The sequence below is a fragment of the Mercenaria mercenaria genome, chromosome 11, assembly GCF_021730395.1.
Source record: "Mercenaria mercenaria strain notata chromosome 11, MADL_Memer_1, whole genome shotgun sequence".
In the NCBI taxonomy this organism is placed as follows: domain Eukaryota; kingdom Metazoa; phylum Mollusca; class Bivalvia; order Venerida; family Veneridae; genus Mercenaria; species Mercenaria mercenaria.
The window spans coordinates 4,766,227-4,788,665 of record NC_069371.1 but is presented as its reverse complement, the minus strand read 5'-3'; the positions used below and the strand labels follow the sequence as shown (position 1 = coordinate 4,788,665).

The 22,439-nt window shown below is 35.7% G+C and overlaps 1 protein-coding gene across 1 annotated transcript in view; it reads left to right on the top strand.

Moving 5' to 3' along the window:
- LOC123531517 (E3 ubiquitin-protein ligase E3D-like) overlaps nt 1-4,452 on the top strand; it is a 53,439-nt gene extending 48,987 nt beyond the window's left edge. The window contains exon 9 of the mRNA XM_045312560.2: nt 1,255-4,452. Coding sequence (XP_045168495.2) covers nt 1,255-1,287 — 33 coding nt within the window. The 3' untranslated portion in view covers nt 1,288-4,452. The remainder of the gene's footprint in view (nt 1-1,254) is intronic.
- The last annotated feature ends 17,987 nt before the right edge of the window (nt 4,453-22,439 follow it).

Below are 22,439 nucleotides of genomic sequence, written 5' to 3'. Positions count from 1 at the left end.
GATCCACATAATTAAATGTTCCTAATAAAAAAATGTGCATGATTTATCCAAAACTAGTACTGCAACACTGGTAGGCAAACCCTGCTGTTGTATAGGTAATTTTTACCTGATCAGTTTTGGGAAGATTTTCTCTTCAATTCTATAAAAATTTGAAGTTGTACTATCATGTTTGTTGATATACATATCGAAATGGAAAATTAAAAAGTGGTAAAAGTAAAATGCTTTATTGCAATCAGTTCTAATTCTACAATATGTAGAAATGTTTGTTTTCCCTTTCAAAGAAGACGCGTCGGTCTATTTGTTGGTCTGTTCTGTTTCCAATCAATAGCTAGAGAATGATTTGGCCTATAATGGTTAAACTTCATGGGATGATTGCCTGTGGTCAGTAGATGACCATAATGTTTGTGGTCAGTAGGTCAAAGGTCAAGCTCTTAGTGACCTTGTGACTGGAAACTGTATAAATAACTAGAAAATGCTTGGGTTTACAATAGTCCAACTTTGTAGGATGATTGTGGCCTCTAGATGACCAGTTTTGGTTTTGGGACAAGTAGGTCAAAGTTCAAGGTCACTTTGCCGAGGCTGTCAAATTTCATAACCTCATTGCATAAAGTCAGTAGAAAACCAAAGTAGTTTTCAAGTCATGAGGTCAAGATCACAGTGATCTTGAGATTTCTAGGGGTATAAGATTATTAGCCAGCATTTAAAGTTTTGCATCAGGTGTCTTGTTTGGGATTTCATTCAGTAAGGTCCTAGTTCTGGTCATTTACTTATGAGAAATCTGCAGCAAGGGCTTCCGAGTTTGAGTTTATTTATTTCAATAAATATTCAGCCTGGAGTCAGGAAAGTTGAGTTTTGCACAAATGGTTTTATTTGGGATTTACTCCCCTTCAGCACTCCTACTACCCCTTCTTGATTCCACTTTCCACCATCTTTTGTCTTGTGTTTCATTTTGATGTTTTGTTGTATCCATACCCCTAACTCCCCCACCCCCACCCCTACTCCCTGCTGATTCAGATTCCCAACCCAAAGAAATACAAACATTTACTTAGTCTTTAATATGACTGTTCATTGCCAGTGCCCTATGGACACACACAAATTACTTGATAAAGATGGAGAATGTTTATGCTAAAGACCATTTAAACTACATGACCTTATTGATAAGGGACATTATGTCAAATGTCCAGGTCACAGAATACTTGTGACTGAAAAATACACACTTAATTACCTGATTACCTTATTATTTTAATGTTGCAGATGAGTTTCATAGAGAACAGTAAGGTCAGCTGACAGCGGAGAACTGTTACCTTGGACACCATCACCAGCAGGCTGTTTTATTCCTTCAACTTAATTTCTACTACCTAAATGAGGAGAGAAAACAATGCAAACAAGAAGAAATGAGCACATCTTTGGCTGAATGTCACTGACCCCCAATCACTTACCCATTCAATGGATTGTTCAGGAATTAAAGAAGCAGTAAAGCTGACTTGGTATCAGGCCAGTGGTCCTGTATAGGAGGCTGCTTTACCTGAAATATCTCTCAGAGAGCACCTGCTGTATAGGAGGCTGCTTTACCTGAAATATCTCTCAGAGAGCACCTGCTGTATAGGAGGCTGCTTTACCTGAAATATCTCTCAGAGAGCACCTGCTGTATAGGAGGCTGCTTTACCTGAAATATCTCTCAGAGAGCACCTGCTGTATAGGAGGCTGCTTTACCTGAAATATCTCTCAGAGAGCACCTGCTGTATAGGAGGCTGCTTTACCTGAAATATCTGTCAGAGAGCACCTGTCGTTTCACCAGTTAAAGCTGGAAAAGTGCCACATGGCTTGTGTTGGTGTGACTTAAAACCCAACAAAGCAAACAAACAGGATGGTTGAGGAAGAAGAGAAGATGAAAATGCTAATGAAAAAATAAAACAGTTTTCATATTCTTCAGGCAACAGTCCTGTGTATTCTACTGCAGTACTTTTTGATGAAATTGAAAAAGTTGTTTTCTTTGAAATGGTGTGTTAGACCAAATATTTTTCAAATTATATAACTTCCTTATTCGTTTCAGTGATGAATGTATGTGCGAGACAAAACTCAAGTAAACAAGAGATCACAGAGTGATCTTGGCGCCCACCATTGTACCATTTTTGAGTGTTCCAAATTTCAAGAATTATTGACTAGCTCAAGGTCATATTTCATTTCCGTACACAACACTGCATGTGGTCCAAATTCGAGAGCTGTAGCTTGAGAAATGTGAAAGTAGGTCACTAGCTCAATTTCAAGGACAAAGTTCTTTGTACACAAAACTATGTATGTGCATCAAGTTTGAAGGCTGTAGTTTGAGAAATTTGAAAGTAGGTCACTACGTCAATCTTAAGGTCAAAGTTTATTTCGGTACACAAAACTATGCAAGTGGTCCAAATTTGAAGGCTGTAGCTACAGAAATGTGAAAGTAGGTCACTAGGTCAATCTTAAGGTCAAAGTTCATTTCGGTACACAAAACTATGCAAGTGGTCCAAATTTGAAGGCTGTAGCTTGAGAAATGTGAAAGTAGGTCAAAATCAGGTTCAAATTTTATTTTGGAACACAAATCTATGCATGTGGTCCAAATTTGAAGCCTGTACCTTCAAAAATGTGAAAGTAGGTCACTAGGTCAATGTAAAGGTCAAAGTTTATTTCGGAACACAAAACCATGCATGTGGTCCAAATTTGAAGGCTGTAGCTTGAGAAATGTGAAAGTAGGTCACTGGGTCAAAATCAAGGTCAAATTTTATTTCAAGTAATTCTAAAGAAGGGAACTGCGCATGACACTTCGTCTCATGATGGTGTATAATTGTGCCAAGTTACATCAAAATCCCTCCATGCATGAAGAAGAAATGCTTCAGACAAAGTCATTCTTGTATCTGACCTTTGGCCTCTAAGTGTGACCTTGACCTTAGACCTAGGGACCTGGATCTTGCGCATGACACTCTGTCTTGTGGTGGTGAACATTTGTGCCAAGTTATATCAAAATCCCTCTGCATGAAGAAGAAGTGCTCCGGACAAGGTTTTCATTCTTGTATCCTTTGACCTCTAAGTGTGACCTTGATCTTAGAACTAGGGACCTGGTTCTTGCGCATGACACTCCACCTCGTGGTGGTGAACATTTATGCCAAGATATATCAAAATCCCTCCATGCATGAAAAAGATATGCTGCAGACAATTTTTTTAAGAAAATATGATAAAGGGGAATAACTCAAAAAGTAGGCAAGGTAGAGTTATTGTTCTTGCACACTGCACTTCCTCCCAATGTGTTCTATCAGTGTATGAAGTTTGAAGAAAATCCCTCCAGTACTTTTGGAGTTATGCTCCGGACAAAATTTTTAAAGAAAATATGATAAAGGGGAATAACTCAAAAAATAGGCAAGGTAGAGTTATTGTTCTTGCACACTGCACTTCCTCCCAATGTGTTCTATCAGTGTATGAAGTTTGAAGAAAATCCCTGAAGTACTTTTGGAGTTATGCTCCGGACAAAGATCGTTGCGGACGGACGCACGCACACACGGACGGAGAGCATTTCTAATATCCCCTTCGCCTTTGGCGGGGGGATAAAAAATCGGCATAGCATTCAGTTTCCTGCCTATATATATCCACTTTCTGTGGGTCTAGCTGTAACTTATAAACAGTAATTATTTAAGGAAATTGATTCTTGCATTATCATTTTCATGAATTTCTAAATAAAGTATAAACTTAGCTATGAAAAAATCGCCTTTAAATTTTTATCGAAATTTACATGTCCGAAACTCATAAATTTAACAGGTGCACGATCAAAACGCCGTGAAAATTTTCATTCATGTTTCAATTCTCATGCTTTTATAATGTCCGATCTTTGCATCAACTTTTTCAGATTTATACATTTAATTTGTTTATTACTTTTTTCGAAAATAATATCAAACTCGTAGATAATGGCGATCTTTTTACAATATTTTGTATGGAAGTTCTGACGTCCGCGAAATCATTTTTTATCCACAGTTCCCGAACAATTCATTTACAGAAATTGACCGTAATCATGGTAATTGAAATAATTTTTGAAGTAATCTTTAATAAAATGATATACAATTGTTGCATAAGATCATGCTCTCGTTAAGTTTATCGGCTTTTTACACGCCGATTGAAAATTTTCAAAATGGCGACGGCTTACAATATTATTGATTGACACTGTGGGATATTAACGCTACGATTGGCTGAAGTTTGACAGGCTAGTAGGCGGGGTTGACTATGGATTTATCGATAATTTAATCTAGAATACGCATCAAGTTTTACAACTTTAAGTAAACAGATAATAACTCGCTGAAAAACTTGGCGATTTGGATTTCGCCCGGAGGCGATAATTAGGCGAAGTGGCCGACTTTAAAGCGACGATACCGCTCAAATGGCCTTGTAGGATGATCCCTGCTTCTAAAAATGCAATAAATATGATGACACTCACCTTTGTTGATGTTCTTTTATCGCGAGGTGCACTACCTCGGAAGTTGAGACAGAGCAGTTTAATTACGATAGACATTACAACTCTGATATCACTTGCCAAATATCAAGGTTCTAGCTATTATTGATTTAGAGAAGAAGATTTTCAAAGTTTCTTATATATAAGCCTATAGTAAGTACATGTCAGACACAGGCATGTCCATTTTATTGACCTTAAGAGTAATAATTTAGACAATTAAGGTAGAGAGTCAAAAGTCAAACCCTTATATCACATGCCAAATATCAAAGCTGTAGACAACGATTGCTGAAAACCTATTTATAACCAAACAGACCCATATGTTCAATGAACCGGAACCATTTAATAATTTTGAAAGAGGGCTACCCAGAGATCATTTGTGTCAAGTTTCATCAAAATACATTCAGTAGTTTTGGAGGAGATGTTGATTAAAGAAATTGTTGATGAAAAGTTTGAAGAAAAATTTTAACAATATTTATAGACACAAGGACAATTTGTGTGAAATTATTTTAAAATCAGGCTAACAATTTTATATAAGAAGATTTTCTAAGTTTTTACTATATACATAAACGGAAAAGTGACCACGCTCCTGGCGGCCATATTTTTTGACAAAATATTTGAACAATCTTGTTAGAGGGTCACACAAGAACCATTTGTGTAAAATTATTTTAAAAACAGGCTAGCAGTTTCACATAAGAAGATTTTTAAAGCTACCACTATATACATACAGAGAAAAATCACCATGCCCTCTCCGGCGGCTATGTTTTTTGACGAATCAAAATAATTTGAACAATCTTGGTAGAGGGTCACTCAAGGACTATTTGTGTAAAATTATTCTAAAATTGGGCTAGCAGTTTCACACAAGAAGATTTTTAAAGTGTCCACTATATACATATAAGGAAAAGTGACCAGGCCAGTTCTGGCAGCCACTTTTCTTGACAAATCGGAATAATTTGAACAATCTTGGTTTGTGTGAAATTTTTCTAAAATTGAGCTAGCAGTTTCACACAAGAAGATTTTTAAAGTTTCCACTATATACATATAGGGAAAAGTGACCACGCCCTCTCAGACGTGTTTTGACGAATCAAAGTAATCTGAAAATCTTGGTAGAGGGTGACATAAGGACCATTTGTTTGAAATTATTTCAAAATCAGACCATCAAAATCCATTCAGTGGTTATGGAGGAGATGTCTTTTAAACACAATTGCACGCACGATGGACGACAGACACCGGACAAAGCGTGATCACAATAGCTCACCATGAGCATTGCTCAGGTGAGCTAAAAAACCTCATAGTTAGAATTCCTACTGATATTTTAGCAATACCATGTAACTCTACACCATGATAAAAAAGGCTTTATGATGGACTAGGCAATAGAAGTCTAAGCCTATCCTTTACTTTTATTTCATAACTTTGTACCAAATTCATTTTCCAATTTAATAAAACTGAATTTGAAGACCAATCTCAGAATGCAGCCTTCCCATTGGTCAATTTCAAGACTGAGATCTAAAGCAACCAATATGAAATGACTATATTTTTAGACTGGTTTCAAAGCTTGTATAAACAACTTAAAAGTACTGGTTTTTCAAGTTAACAGATAAAAGAGTGATTAAACAAGAGATGTGCGTAAGACAGCGCGCTCGACTTTTCTCGGTGCTTGACTATGAAGTAGAGCTTTGCCAGTAAAAAAATTCAAAGTTAAAAAGGGACATAACTCTGTGAAAATTATAATCAGAGTTATGGGAATTGTGCCTCCTGGTGTAGACTTTGATAGTAAATAACTATTTAGAGTTTCAAGTCAAAAGCTTTAATAGTAACAGAAATATTTGACTTTTAACAAAAATTCTAAGTTAAAAAGGGGCATAATTCTGTCAAAATTCAAATCAGAGTTATGGGGATTGTGTCTCCTGGTGTAGACTGTGATGGTAAATAAGTAGTTTAAGTTTCAAGTCAAAAGCTTTGATAGTAACAGAGATATTTGACTTTATCGAAATCTTTAACCAAAAATACTAAGTTAAAAAGGGGCATAATTCTGTCAAAATTCAAATCAGAGTTATGGCAATTGTGTCTCCTGGTGTAGACTTTGATTGTAAACAACTATTTTGAGTTTCAAATAAAAAGCTTTAATAGTAACAGAGCTATTTGACTTTATCAATTGTTTTTTTTTTTAAATTCTAAGTTAAAAAGGGGCATAATTCTGTCAAAATTCAAATCAGAGTTATGGGGACTGTTTCTCCTGGTGTAGACTTTGATGGTAAATAAGTATTTTAAGTTTCAAGTCAATAGCTTTGATAGTAACAGAGATATTTGACTTTATCAAAAACTTTAACCAAAATTTCTAAGTTAAAAAGGGGCATAATTCTGGCAAAACTCAAACAGAGTTATGGGGATTGTTTCTCCTGGTGTAGACTTTGATAGTAAATAACTATTTTAAGTTTCAAGTCAATAGCTTTGATAGTAACAGAGATATTTGACTTTATCAAAAACTTTAACCAACGCTGACACAGACGCCGACGCTGGGGCGAGTGCAATAACTCTACTTTTTCTTCGAAAAGTCAAGCTAATAAAATGATGCTTTCATCATGTATTTTTTATCCCTTTTTGTTGGATTTAATGTCACACAGACAATTATATGTCACATGGCCACTTTCCAGCTTTTGTTTATGGCAGAAAACCACAGGTGCTTCTCTTAGTATTATTGCAGGCACCAGAGGGAACCTAGTTAGAACCATCAACCTTCTGAAAGCCAACTGGAGGGCTTTTTACCCCACATGAAAGAATTCTAAATCCAGACTTGGAGCCCACAGTGATGAGGGCCACGGATTTCAAAGTCAGTGGCCATAACCATCTAACTACAGAGGACCCATTTATCACATAAGAAACTAGAGCTGCTTTTGAGAAAAACGTATGTCTCCCACAACTGCCTAATCATCTAAATTGTAAGTCAGTCATTACATACTGTTTACTCACTACAAATATACCTTTAAAGAGTGAAAAAGCTCATTTTGGGTAATTCAAGGGTCATAATTCTGAAGTGCCTTGGGCGATTTGGCTAGTTAATTAACTTTGCTGAGGAATTATGGTCAAAAACATTTGTTCAAGTTTGGTGAAGATTGGATGAGAACTGTTCGACTTGGAGCGTGGACAAGAGTTATAGAGGCTGATTTTCGGTAATTCAAGGGCCATAATGCCGAAGTGCCAAGGCTGATTTGGCTAGTTATCAAACTTGGTCGAGGAGTTATGGTCAAACACATTTTGTTCAAGTTTGGTGGAGATCAGAAGAAAAATGTTCGACTTGAGAGCGTGGACAGGAGTAAAAACGCTGTTTTTCGGTAATTCAAGGGCTGTAATTCTGAAAAACCTAGGCCGATTTGGCTAGTTAACTAACTTAGCCAAACACTTATGAACAAACACATTTTGTTCAAGTTTGGTGAAGATTGCACTGAGAGCGCACATAAAGTGCTCTAAAAGGACTCATATACTACTAATGATTAGAAGTTTATGGGTCTTTTTGGGTCCCAAGACCTGAGCATTTCTCGGTAATTCAAGGGCCATTATTCCGAAAAACCTAGGCCGATTTGGCTATTTAACTAGCTTGGCCAAAGACTTATGAACAAACACATTTTGTTCAAGTTTGGTAAAGATTGCACTTAGAGTGCATATATAGGGCACTAAAAAGACCCATATATTACTAATGATTAGTAGTATATGGGTCTTTTTAGATCCCAAGACCTGAGCATTTTTTGGTAATTCAAGGGCCATAATTCCGAAGTGCCTGGGCCGATTTTGCTAGTTATCGAACTTGGCCGAGCACTTATTGGCAAACACATTTAGTTCAAGTTTGGTGAAGATCGGATGAGAAATGTTCAACTTAGAGTGAGGACAAGCTTTGTGACAGACACACAGACCGGAGTAAATCAATATATCTCCCACACCACTGTGTGGTGGGAGACATAATAAGTAAACTAGCATAAATAAACATAGGTAGAAAATACAGAAACAGACAAATACTTACAACTACATCAGAATGGAAACCTTCATTGAAATATTCATCAGTAGGAGCAATCTGATGTACAGGATGCTCAGATAGGTATTCTACTGTACCAATCTGCAGAAAAAAATACAATATAAATTGAATACAGAGAAACCTATGTACCGGAAAAATAAAAGATCATTCAAATCCAACCTGCTACCTCCTACAAACTTTTCTTTGAAAACAAGTATAATATCCCTAAGTCATCGCATAATGGGTACATAGCACACCTGCATACAGATGTATATATAGCTGAATTAAATTCAAATTGAATTATTAGAAATATGTTGAAAATCTAAAAAATATACATCTAAAATAAGCTTCTAATAACAATTTCTTTCTGATAATTTATCTACTACTTAAAGTTTCAACAAAAAGGTTACAATACATTGTTTTCCTGTCCCAAACTTCAATGACAATTACCAACATATCAAAGTATTCCACACACCACAATACTCGAAGCACAATAAATATTAAGATTCAGAAAGTGAATATATATATATATATATATATATATATAGTAGAGATAATTTATACAAACTAAATCACCACCACAATATACCAGACCAATTACGGCAAAGCGCCTAGCAGTACAAACGAACTCGCACATGCCACAGCAAGTCCACTAACCCAATAAGATTAGTTTCGGTGCTGCTTTATATACGAGCCCGAATTGTACTACACATTCGTACTGGTTCAGTATTTGCATATATATACTCAAATCTCTGTTTTCATGTCTCACAAATCAGTAGTATATATATACAGTCAACCAATCATGAATATACAACAGATACATTTACAGAGATGACACTATGAGATCTGTGACAAGTTTAACACAAAGGGCCATACTGTAAAAAAATTATATTTAACAAATTTGATCATGTAGACTCTATATATTCTTTCAGTCAAACCTTGACTCTGACTATAGTTTGTCCACTAAGGTACCGTAGATACCCATGTATAATGCGCAGTGTTTTGACCCTCGGGACCACCCCGAATCGTGGGTGCGCATTATACACAGGTATAGACGATTTTCCAACTTCAAAACAAGTTTTGTTTCGATGTTCGCCATTTTGGTAAAAGGGAAACTACTCTCCACGCTAAAGGTCACCGCTAAAATCTAAGATTGCCGTTACAGTCCGTAAAAGATCGAGTGGTTTATTTTTCTTTCAAACAAAATTAATTTCATATAAATTTAAAAGAATTTCGATGAAAGAAATATTAATAAATCACAAAAATTATGATACTAATTAAAGATCGTGTATTATCTTTAACCGAGAGCAAACTGTGAACAACAAAACTGACACGAGGTGACAAGCAAATTGCCGGTAATTACTGGCAACTGATCGTAACAAAAAGACTATCACACCTTTTGTTATCGGTTTGAATTGAGAAGCTCATGTCATTTTGAAAGATACCATTCCAAAATATTGAATCAGCTGCTATTTATTTATTCAAAATAGTTAAAATGTTTTTTCCCCCCAGGATTTTGGGCTAAAATCAGGGGTGCGCATTATACATGGGAATCTACGGTAGTTCGGCATGTTTGATAAACTGGAAGTCACAAAGTAATGTCATTTATCTGGAAAACATAGAAAACTTGGACCCTGAATACAGAATAATAATATCTGTCATGTGTTTAATCAGATAGAAATACCTGTCTCGAGGGCACCTGCACATTGGGCGGTAACCAGGCCTGCTGAGTTACCGCCCATGCCCAGGTGGCCGAGAAACAGATATATCAACACATGACTGATATTTTCTCTTGCATATTATTGTATACATATAAGCCTTTTAATCTGACAGATTATTTTTCTTACAAACTTGAGCAGCTTCTGAACATAGCCACACCTACAGGTATCATATTTCACAGGGCTGACCCTTTCTTAACCAATCAATGCCTTTGTAAAAGAATAGGTAACTTATAAATATTCATTAATTAGGATACTAATGATGACTCCATCTTTTCCCACCAAAACTAAAGATCAAAGGCACTTTCACCTATGTTTTTTAAGTAATACCATAAGAAATTGCAGTATGTATATCATGCTGCTTTCTAGACAAAACCAGCATGGACCTTATGTTATATCAAAGACAAGCTATGTACACTTAATTAGCTCACACCTTGCCTAATATCTATACTTAATTCTGTCCAGACCATAATTAATTTCTTGAGTAATCTGAAAAAAAGAAAAGTGGCCAGACTTTAAGGACTTCTATATTTTCAAAAAGCTTATCTGAAAACATAATGCCCATTTTATCAATTTGACAAAGTTTCATATACATCCTTTAATACATTTTAGGCCAAAATGACATGCTTGTGAAGGACAAACAGTTGTCTTAATTCACAGTTTAAAATAAAGCCAGGTGGTATGTGTTCACAGGTCAGGTGGTATGTGTTCACAGGTCATCCTGAGCTTAGTTTTGATGGTAAGTACTGAAGAGGCATTGTCTTAAAATTCTGAATTAAAAGTCATTAAATTCAAGTGATAATTACAGTATCTATACATTACTACAAAATGTTTACTGTTTTACTTGTAATGTTGTTACCTGTTACAGAATTGTTGTTGAAAGAAATCTGTAAATTACATTATGTACAATAAAAATGTCATTGTGATCCTGTACTGTTTTCATTATGATATGTCAATAGTCAAGTTGCTTAATACTCTTTTTGAAAGAAACTTCCCCAAAAATGTACTGACAGCCACGTTTGGAAATCTGAAAATGGATATCATTTTCATGCTCATTAAAATATCAAAAAACATAGGTCAAGGTCACAGGGGCCTGAACATGGGAAACAGTTTCCGATCAATAATTCGAGAACCAATTTACCCAGAATGTTGAAACTTCATAGAATGATTAGACATGTAGAGTAGATGACCCCTATAAATTTTGGAAGCAGTCGATCAAAGGTCAAGGTCACAGGGGCCTGAACAAAGAAAACCGTTTACATCAGTAACTGGAGAACCATTTGATCTAGAACCTTCAAACATCATAGAGTGATAGGGCTTATGGAGTATATGACCCCTATTGTTTTTGGGGTTACTTGATCAAAAGTCAAGGTCACTGGGGCCTGAACATGGAAAACCATTTTCAATCAATCACTTGTGAACCACTCCACTTAGAATGTTGAACATTCATAGGATGATTTGACATGCAGAGTAGATGACCCCTATTAATTTATGAGTTATGGCACTTGTGTCATACATTGTGGGTGATGATATCAAACAAATATCTTGAGTTTGAATCAAATCCCTTCAGTAATAACAGAAATTTAGTTTATGCTAACTGGTGAAATACTGAAAAATATCAGCGAGATATTTCTCTTTATCACTCAAAATGCTGAACTTTTTTCCAGATAAAATTATCTCCCTTGAAAATATATTCTTTGATTACCCCACTTTGTTGCCTTTAGAATACTGGTACCCTATGATCATACTAATACTAAAGCCATACACAAGTCATGTACAGCTAGAAAATCCTATATAGAACAAGCTAGCTATAATAAAGTTTGCAAAATAATAGTAATGCTCTAGAAATGTTAACTTGCTTACTTGGCCTTGCCATTCATGTATAGCGATAGATTTGTGTGCTTCCTCTAATTTTCATTGGTTCACTATCGTATGTTAGATTTTACTGACGACAGCACATTTAGTTGGTTGTTGTCTTAGTTAATTATCACAAGACATCAACTTAACCTTATGTAATATGCCAGCATTTTCGTTGGGGCCAGAGTTTTTTTATCTTTCGTTTTACGGGAGCGCCGGTCCGAAATATTGCAAAAGTGGAATAAAATTAAAATTCATTTTCCCGAGTTTTATTTTATTTTTTCCGCCGGTCGGTTGTTTACAGCCCCAAAGAAAATAAAATTAGTGTATTTTCACCTGGACGTAATTTACAGGAAGGGAGTTTAACGCGTGCAAAATATCGTGTTTTGCCGTACATTTATCGGCATTAACAGGGTGTAAAATTCCACTCGCCGGCTCGCATTGGCGAGTTAAGTCTGAGTAGGACGAGTGGACCTCGCTGTGTACTCGACCGATCGGGCGAGTGTTTTTTTTTACATCCTTACTTTACCAAAATTCAGAAATTACATCTACAAAACGTCAACAAACTTTGAGATGGTTCAGTCGCTACCTGGATTGACTGGAAACAGATAAAGATACCAAAACGTCATGCCGGTAATTTTCCATTCCACAAGCACGTGTGACCTATCGTAACATCTTATTTACATCGACACGTACACAAAAACCGTGCGTAGTGCATTTATTTTTTAATATTTTCGCTTCAAGTTTTCAACACCCCTTGAGAAATAATACTTTTTGAATTCTATAATGATTTTAATAAGATATCGACAGAAATGTAGGCAAAATTCTATAAAAACGGTCGAATTTTCATATAATCATTTGTAAAAATTCAAACAGCGCGATCTTAGTTACTTATTTCTTTCTAAAAGTAAATAAATGATGAATACTATGGGCTTAAAATTCAGACTTTTGACCAGAAAGTAAAAAAAATCAGAATAAAAAAATCTTAAATAATGAAAAAGCGGCTGCGATTACAATACATGGAGTAAGACGATTTTTGGCAAACAGATTTCTGTTAGTGCGGCAGAATAGGTTACGTGACCTCGTGAACGTAAGTAGAAATGCGATTTTAAAATAAAGCAATGTGATGTCACTGCGGTTTTTAATAAGTTTTAAATGAATCTTTGTACATGTATTTTTTGACCAACAATTTAAAAGTTTTTCTTGTCAAACAATAATGTAAATTCCTTGAGGGCAAATAGGTCACAGAGGTAGGATATCTACTATAGTAACTATCGTTTGAGACATTTACCTTTTATACGGGATATAGCACATTCGCTTTTGATAACAAATTAAAGAAGAAATTTTTTATTGATTTCTATTTCTCAGCAATTTTAAGAACCGATGCGGTACGATCAGACAGTGATGTGTCACATGGCGCGAAAACATGACGTAATGCCATGACAATCTCGAGCAAAAATACCGCTTTGATCTCCGCTTCAGATGTCAAGATACTGACACACTTCTTTTAGCTCTTAGAGGGGGTGTAAATTGATCATGAAAACAAGGTCAACATTACTTAGTTTATCACTGAATAATTACCGATAATCTTTAACGTTTTTTTTCTCTCTTTCTACACGGGTGGATGGACGATGATTGTGTCCAAATTTTTTTAGACACTTTTCAAAATATATATTTTTCGGGAAATACTACTATTGTACATAATACTCCTTTCATAAAAGTGACAGTATTAATAGTATTAAATTGTCTAAAGATTGTCTTACTCACATTTTGTTTTCAATAGATTCAACTTACAAGTTTGCCATAGAAAGTAATACAATATCAAAGGTGCTTTGACATTAAATTTTATTCAAAACATTAGTTGTTTGCAGAACAAATAAATGTTTGTAACAGCAGATTGTTTTTACATTTTTATTTCAATGGTGACCCCTCACACTTTACACAAGCCCGCCCGCTTAGCTCAGTAGGTAAGAGCGTTGGTCTACGGATCGCGGGGTCGTGAGTTCGATCCTCGGGCGGGGCGTATGTTCTCCGTGACTATTTGATAAACGACATTGTGTCTGAAATCATTAGTCCTCCACCTCTGGTTCATGTGGGGAAGTTGGCAGTTACTTGCGGAGAATAGGTTTGTACTGGTACAGAATCCAGGAACACTGGTTAGGTTAACTGCCCGCCGTTACATGACTGAAATACTGTTGAAAAACGGCGTTAAACCCAAAACAAACAAACAAACAAACAAACACTTTACACAGGCTTGGGACTGTCTGGCATAAAGCAGCTGGTAGTGTTGGCAAAATCTCAGACAGATGGTCCATTTCTTTTGTAACTTCAATAGAATTCATAAGTGTATAAAGAATAATAAAGAATACTTTTTATTGGAGACAATATTTTGACAAAAAGTGATGCAACTTCAGTACTTGAACTTAGTGTAGTATAAAAAGGTGCAAATTACAGAAGCAACTTCAGTACTTGCACTAAGTGTATTATAAAAAGGTGCAAATCACAGAGTTAAATGAGGTAAATTTTCAGATTACTTTTTGCTAGATTATCTTTCGTTTTTCATCACTGAAAAAAAAATCTTGCCCTCTGCACTGTGACTGTTATTCAAAGTTATTAAATACTTTATTTTGCTGATAAAATCCAGTATATTATGAGCTGGCATAAACTGTAAAGTTAGCTCATTAAAGATGATATTGGTGAAAGATACAATAAGTAAATATTATGTATAAAAAGCAGAGGTTACACAGCAGAAGATGCAAGCAAACCAAACCACCAAACTACTACACTACTAATTAAGCCACTTTATACCAGACGTGTTCAGTCTCTACTTGCTGTCACTGAAATTTACTGTGGCTGTTATAACAGATAAAATAATTTTTGTCTTCCACTTAAATTAAGTAAAACAAGCTTTCTGAATTTTAAAGACTTGCCTGTGTGAGTTACAGTGCCTGAAGCAGTTTATTCACAAGCATGCATGAAAATTTTATTCAATGTTCATCCTGTATAAATGGTTTTTATAGTCTTAAAACATAACAATACATCACAATATTAAATATTGGACACAAACACAAGTAAACAAAACTTGAAACAAAAGTTCATCAAAATAAAAAAAATCTTAAAAAAATCTATTTTATTTTTATTTTTTTACGAGATGCTCACTTTCAAGCTTTTTATTTTTATTTTTATTTCCTCCTCCCCCTGCTCATTTTTCAAAAATCTCCCGTAAAACGAAAGATAAAAAAACTCTGGCCTGAGGTACACTTTCAAAGCCAGTTGTGTTCTAACTTCCATCCCTTTTGTTATGCTATGCTGCTTCTAGATCAATATTTTTTAGCTATTTCTATTGAATCCATGATGATACTTAATTCTGCAGCTTGATTTACTAAGGACGTTCCAATATTCCTCAGTTGTTTAGGCCTACATTTTTCGTGTTGTTTTTTAATCTGACCTTCAGCGTGTGTTGTGGTAAACAAAGCCAGTTTCCGGTTATTCAACAAACTAACGGCATTGATCCAGAAAGTTTTAAATATGCTTAATTAACTACCGGAATCTGCCAAGTGGTTCTGTCTGTTAGACGCGGACTGTGTATTTTTTTAAACAAAAATATTTAAATGCAGTTTTTGTTTTTAAAAATAAAATGGCATTTATTTCACAGATCTAATCACCAATATTCTATATCAAGGTACCTAAGTGTTCATGGTTATTCAGCTCCGCCTTTGTGAAAATATTCAATTGTCTCCCTTATCGATGAAGATATATTTTGATATCACAAGTTGCAAACAAACAAATATCCTCTTTAATGCTTCAAAAATAACTATAATTCTTAAGTAAACAAGAGCTATCAGTGGACATCGCGCTAGACTATTCTTAGTGCTTGATAGTATAATATAAGCAACGAGTAAAACTTTAACATTACAATAAGCATATTCTAAGTCGAAAAGGGGCCATAATTCAGTCAAAATGGTTGATGAAGTTGCCTCCTCCTTTTACAGACTGGGGTCATGATGGTAAACAAAAAGCAATATCTCAATGAACTTTGAAAATATTTGGGATGGTACGCAAACTTTAACATTTATTCTAAGTCGAAAAGGTTCATAATTCAGTCAAAATGCTTGATAGACTTGCCTCCTCCTTTTTACAGACTGGGGTCATGATGGTTAACAAGTATGCAAAATATTGTAGTGCCCCCTGGTCACTGTACCTTACTTGGGTAAGGGGTAAAAAGAAATGTTAAATATAAACAGACCAAGGGCAAGGGGACTACAGTCTGGGGACTGAGTCCACCAATTACAATACTGTAAGGTTATTCATTTGGGGAATAAACAATATGTTGACTAAACTAGGGTCTGGTTGTGACCCTATAGACTGGTAGCGCCAAAGACAAGGCTGGTAGCGCCCAAAGTTAAAAGCCTGGTAGTCTCCCAGTTCAAATTTATTTCAAAGTTTAAAATGACTACTGACAACGTTCATTTCGGCTTCAAACAACATTTATTTATGGGAAGCCTTAACAATAACCATTAATTATAACTGAATGAAATAATCAGTAAAGGAAAATATCAGACAAAAGTCGTGTAGCAGGCAGATCGAGAACCAACTCTTAAAATTACAGTTTTCTATGAGAAAAACAGCCCAATACAGCTAATAAATATTACTGTATCATTTACCAGTAGTAAGTACCGTGCAGTTTCAAGGTTTGAATAATTCGTATAGGTTTAGAAGTGTAAATAAAAAAAATGTCTAAGAACAACTGACAAACAGCCTTGCTTTACGAGAGATGATACTAGCGTTCTAATAATTAACCTTTCTGGTATGCAATGGTATGCAAATGAGGATGAATACCAAATCTAAATTAGTCTAAATAAGGCCAAAGTCGGAAATACCCGGACAGGTCCGTAACCGAGTTGATGCTACAAACTTACTTCGGCCGACCATGAAATTGTAAGTAAAAAGTGGGGATAATTCACGGAATACTGGCAAGAGAGTGAAGGACCTTGTGTTAAATGATGTGAGCGATGATGAGGAATAACTATTTTTCAATATGTTGTGTTGATCATATAAGTTCAAAAAAAAAAAAAACTGTTATCATTGCACTTGAGGACAAGACGGTCCTCAGAAAAAATATCTAAGTCCAAAGGACAGGAACAACAAAGGGAAGAAATTTAACCAAAAAGAAAAAAAAAATCTTACAAGGTATAGATATGTTAAATTACACCTAAAAATTGGAGGTACCATCCATGTTGTACCATAGAAAACTGGTCTCGTGTTTTCCCTACGGCCAATAATAAAAAAGTTACTAAAAATAAGCTATTTATAGTAACGTAAAAGGGAAGTAATTAAAATAAGAGGACCATGATGGTCCTGAATCGCTCACCTGTCTCCACATGACCCAATTTTCATGAAGATCCATTGAGAAATATGGCTTCTAGAGAGGTCACAAGGTTTTTCTATTATTTGACCTAATGACCTAGTTTTTGAAGGCACATGACCCAGTTTTGAACTTGACCTAGATATTATCAAGGTGAACATTCTCACCAATTTTCATGAAAAGTATGGCCTCTAGAGAGGTCACAAGGTTTTTCTATTTTTATACCTACTGACCAAGTTTTGACCACATGTGACCAAGTTTCAAATTTTGTCTAGATATCATCAAGGTGAACATTCAGACAAATTTTCATGAAGATCCATTGAAAAATATGGTCTCTAGAGTGGTCAAAAGGTTTTTCTATCTTTAGACCTACTGACCTAGTTTTTAACCACAGTTGACCAAGTTTCGAACTTGACCTAGATATCATCAAGTTGAATATTCAGACCAACTTTCATACAGATCCCATGAAAAATATGGCCTCTAGAGAGGTCACAGGGTTTTTCTGTTATTTGACCTACTGACCTAGTTTTCGACCGCACCTGACCCAGTTTCGAACTTGACCTAGATATCATCAAGATGAACACTTCGACCAACTTTCATAAAGATCCCATGAAAAATGTGACCTCTAGAGTGGTCACAAGCAAAAGTTTACAGACGGATGACGAACGCCACACGATCACAAAAGCTCACCTTGTCACTTTGCGACAGGTGAGCTAAAAATAAATATTGTAAGTGGACAAAAGAAGGATCTGCCAAATAAATCTGTTGACATAAATGAAATTTCAGATCAGTATCTTCATCAGTTATGGAGATATAACAATTTTAATTTGAAATAAAGGGAGGTAATTTGACATAAAATCAGTCCATAGTTATCTACCCTGATTGTCTCAGTCCAACTAACAATAATGAAATTTCAAATAAGTCCTGTAAGTACTTACTGATATAAATCCATTTTGATTCCAATCAGGGGAGGTAATCAGATATAAAATAACTCTGGAACCTATGACTGGATCTGATTTGTCATGGAATCCAAGATTTATTGTTGTTGAGGATATTTTGGAAGTTTGTATCAAATATAACCATAAATGAAGTCTCTTTATGGCTGCAAAAGCCAAAATAGCCAATTTTGGACCTTTAAGGGGCCATAACTCTGGAACCCACGATGGAATCTAGCCAGTTGAAGAAAGGAAGAAAGATCTTGTGGTCATATAAGTTGTGTGCAAGTTTGGTTAAAATCAAATAATAAATGAAGCTGCTATTGTGCAGACAAGGTCAAAATAGCTCATTTTGGCCCTTTCAGGGGCCATAACTCTGGAACCCATCATGGTATCTGGCCGGTTCAGGAAAGGAACCGAGATCTTATGTTGATACAAGTTGTGTGCAAATTTGGTTAAAATAAAACCATAAATGAAGCTGCTATTGTGCAGACAAGGTCAAAATAGCTAATTCTGGCCCTTTCAGGGGCCATAACTCTGGAACCCATAATGGAATCTAGCCAGTTCAAGAAAGGAACCAAGATCTTATGGTGATATAAGTTATGTGCAAGTTTGGTAAAAATGAAATCATAAATAAAGCTGCTATTGTGCAGACAAGGTTAAAATAGCTAATTTTGACCCTTTCAGGGGCCATAACTCTGGAACCCAAAAAGGGATCTGGCCAGTTCAAGAAAGGAACCTTATGGTGATACAAGTTGTGTGCAAGTTTGGTTAAAATAAAGTCATAAATGAAACCACTATCGTGCTGACAAGAAATTGTTGACGGACAGACACACGGATGGACTGACGACGGATGAAGGGTGACCACAAAAGCTCACCTTGTCACTATGTGACAGGTGAGCTAAAAAAACTCTAGGAATGACCACGTTACAAACCTGCCGTGAAATCTGGATGTACAAGATTTCATTGTGGATAACATTTTGACTAAGTGTCATCAAGATTGTGCCAAAATTGTGACCTCTCCAAAATGTGTCAAAACTCAAATTATTGATGACGGATAACACAAAATGCACGACCACAGACTACAGGGTGATCACGATAGCTCACCTGAGCACATGTCCTTAGAAGAAAAAAAAATTAACAAAAATTCTGAACCTGTCAAATTTTTACTTTTCTAAAAGGCTATAATTTAACAAAAAATGATAGGTAATTTACAATTTTATGACCTGTGGTTCCAAAGATATCTCATGCTAAAATGTGCCACTGTCTGGTCCAGCCTCTGGCAGGCTTGTATATTGTCCAATACACAACATTCCAGTAGAGACAAGCTTGACTTCTGTGTCACTTCTGTGAATCCAGGAATTTCTGGGGTTGTTGACAGGCATTTTCTGCATTCTTTGAATGCCAAGTTTAAAATAAATAGGTATCAAATTTTTGGTAATCCTCAGAAAAACACTTACTTTTACACAATTCACTTCAACTGCACAACTATGAAAGGAGAGCGCAATAGAAAGTCTTCTAGATTTTCTCCTGGCAGCATCCCATGGAACAAAGGTCTACAGCTGAGTAGCATGAACTGTGGAGACACTGAACAGAAGCCCTCTACCTCAAGGATGACTGCAGAAGAATTCTCTCTAGTGGCAAGACCTACTGCTGATGGAGGGGAAACCTGGAAATGTCCGGGTGCTACAACCAAAAGTGACTGAGACGTCAGCCCTGAAAAAAGAAGATACAACATCATGTTCAGGCATGCGACTTGTAGACTGTGAAAAGATGTCTGAAGCCTTCAATGAGGCCTTCCAGATTCACCAACAAGAGGAGTTAGACTGCGAAGAGGCCAATATCATAGTGGCCAAGGAGAGAAAAGTTGGCATTTGTTGGAAGTTCTCCCTAAAATGTACAAACTGTAATTATGTTACACCACTGAAGAAGCTATATCAAGAGGCACCATCTCCGAGGCGAGGACCGAACCCAGCTGCACCAAATCTTGGACTGGCAGCTGGCCTGCAAAACACTCCACTTGGGAACACCAGATGTAGATACCTACTGGCAAACCTCGACATCCCTCCACCCTCAAAAAGTGGCATGCAGAATACAGGTGGAAGAGGAATACCAGAAGAAGTACCCAAAGCAACCGGAAAAAGTGAAAAGGAGGTTATTATCCAAGCGGCAGCAGCTAAAAGATCACCTAAAATACCTGGCAGCAAAACCTTCAAGGTCAGAAAACCGCAAGGGACAGCTAGACCCAGTGCCTTCAACATCAAGGGCAGGAAACTCTGCTGACCACAGCTATTCAGTGATACCTCTAGTTATCTCCCTTGTGCTGGAGAAAAATAGACTAGAAAGAAACAAAAATCTTATGTTAGATATGAACAAATAAATAAATAAAAAAATAGATAAATAAATAAATGAATAAATAAATAAATATCTTCAGCAATCACTGTGTTGTACAGACATCTTTACCTGAAATTATAAAATATATTGTTTAGTAGATAATTATGAATTGTTGTTGTTATTGTTGTAACTATATTCTGTAATAAAATGCTATTTTGTAAATATTAAGAAGTATGAACTGCAACCAAATGAGTTTGTTTTTAAATTAGATCTATAACAATCTATAAGGTGTTTTATTTATTGTTGAAAACAAAGTAATCGGATAAGTTCATAACTTCAGATATCAACATTAATTTACAACTTAAACTGTTTTAAAACACAAAATGTTGAAAGTTGAGTAAACTTACATTATACTCTATTGAATTTATTTAGCTGTGGGAGCTTTTGATATAGACTATAATTGGGGAAGTCCTAAAATCTTTGAAAAACGGTCAATACAAGAGTTGTCCATTTTGCTTCAGATATTTTGAGAAAGTCATTTTTTAGATATCAAATATTTCTATTTTTGACATGGAGAAGAGGAAAACCATAAATATATTTAGAAAATTGGTGTACTTAGCTATCATTTCACTCTGAAAAATACCTCTAAAGATGAATTTGATTTTTTTAGGTACCATCTCTACTGTATGTATGAAGTTGATCCACACTGAAATCGGCCACCAAAACAAAAGCGTTTTCGAAACAAGATTATAGTGACAATATTTTCAAACTTCATGTTAAATTCATTAGAAAAAAGATAAAACTGGTGAAATTAGAAAAAAGTACAAAAATGAATATGCTTTCAGTCGGGTTCGATGTTTCAAAGTTTAGTAATAGAAAAGAGAGTTTCAATGTTCTTTCTGTTTTGTATCATAGCCATCCATATATGGTAGTTGTAGGCGTTCCACATTGCCATATACAGCAGTTCAGTGAGTACTTAAAATCCTTGCTTTACAATGTGTAGGGCCAGAGTTTTTTTATCTTTCGTTTTACGGGAGCGCCGGTCCTAAATATTGCAAAAGTGGAATAAAATTAAAATTCATTTTCCCGAGTTTTATTTTATTTTTTCCGCCGGTCGGTTGTTTACAGCCCCAAAGAAAATAAAATTAGTGTATTTTCACCTGGACGTTATTTACAGGAAGGGAGTTTAACGCGTGCAAAATATCGTGTTTTGCCGTACATTTATCGGCATTAACAGGGTGTAAAATTCCACTCGCCGGCTCGCATTGGCGAGTTAAGTCTGAGTAGGACGAGTGGACCTCGCTGTGTACTCGACCGATCGGGCGAGTGTTTTTTTTTTACATCCTTACTTTACCAAAATTCAGAAATTACATCTACAAAACGTCAACAAACTTTGAGATGGTTCAGTCGCTACCTGGATTGACTGGAAACAGATAAAGATACCAAAACGTCATGCCGGTAATTTTCCATTCCACAAGCACGTGTGACCTATCGTAACATCTTATTTACATCGACACGTACACAAAAACCGTGCGTAGTGCATTTATTTTTTAATATTTTCGCTTCAAGTTTTCAACACCCCTTGAGAAATAATACTTTTTGAATCTATAATGATTTTAATAAGATATCGACAGAAATGTAGGCAAAATTCTATAAAAAACGGTCGAATTTTCATATAATCATTTGTAAAAATTCAAACAGCGCGATCTTAGTTACTTATTTCTTTCTAAAAGTAAATAAATGATGAATACTATGGGCT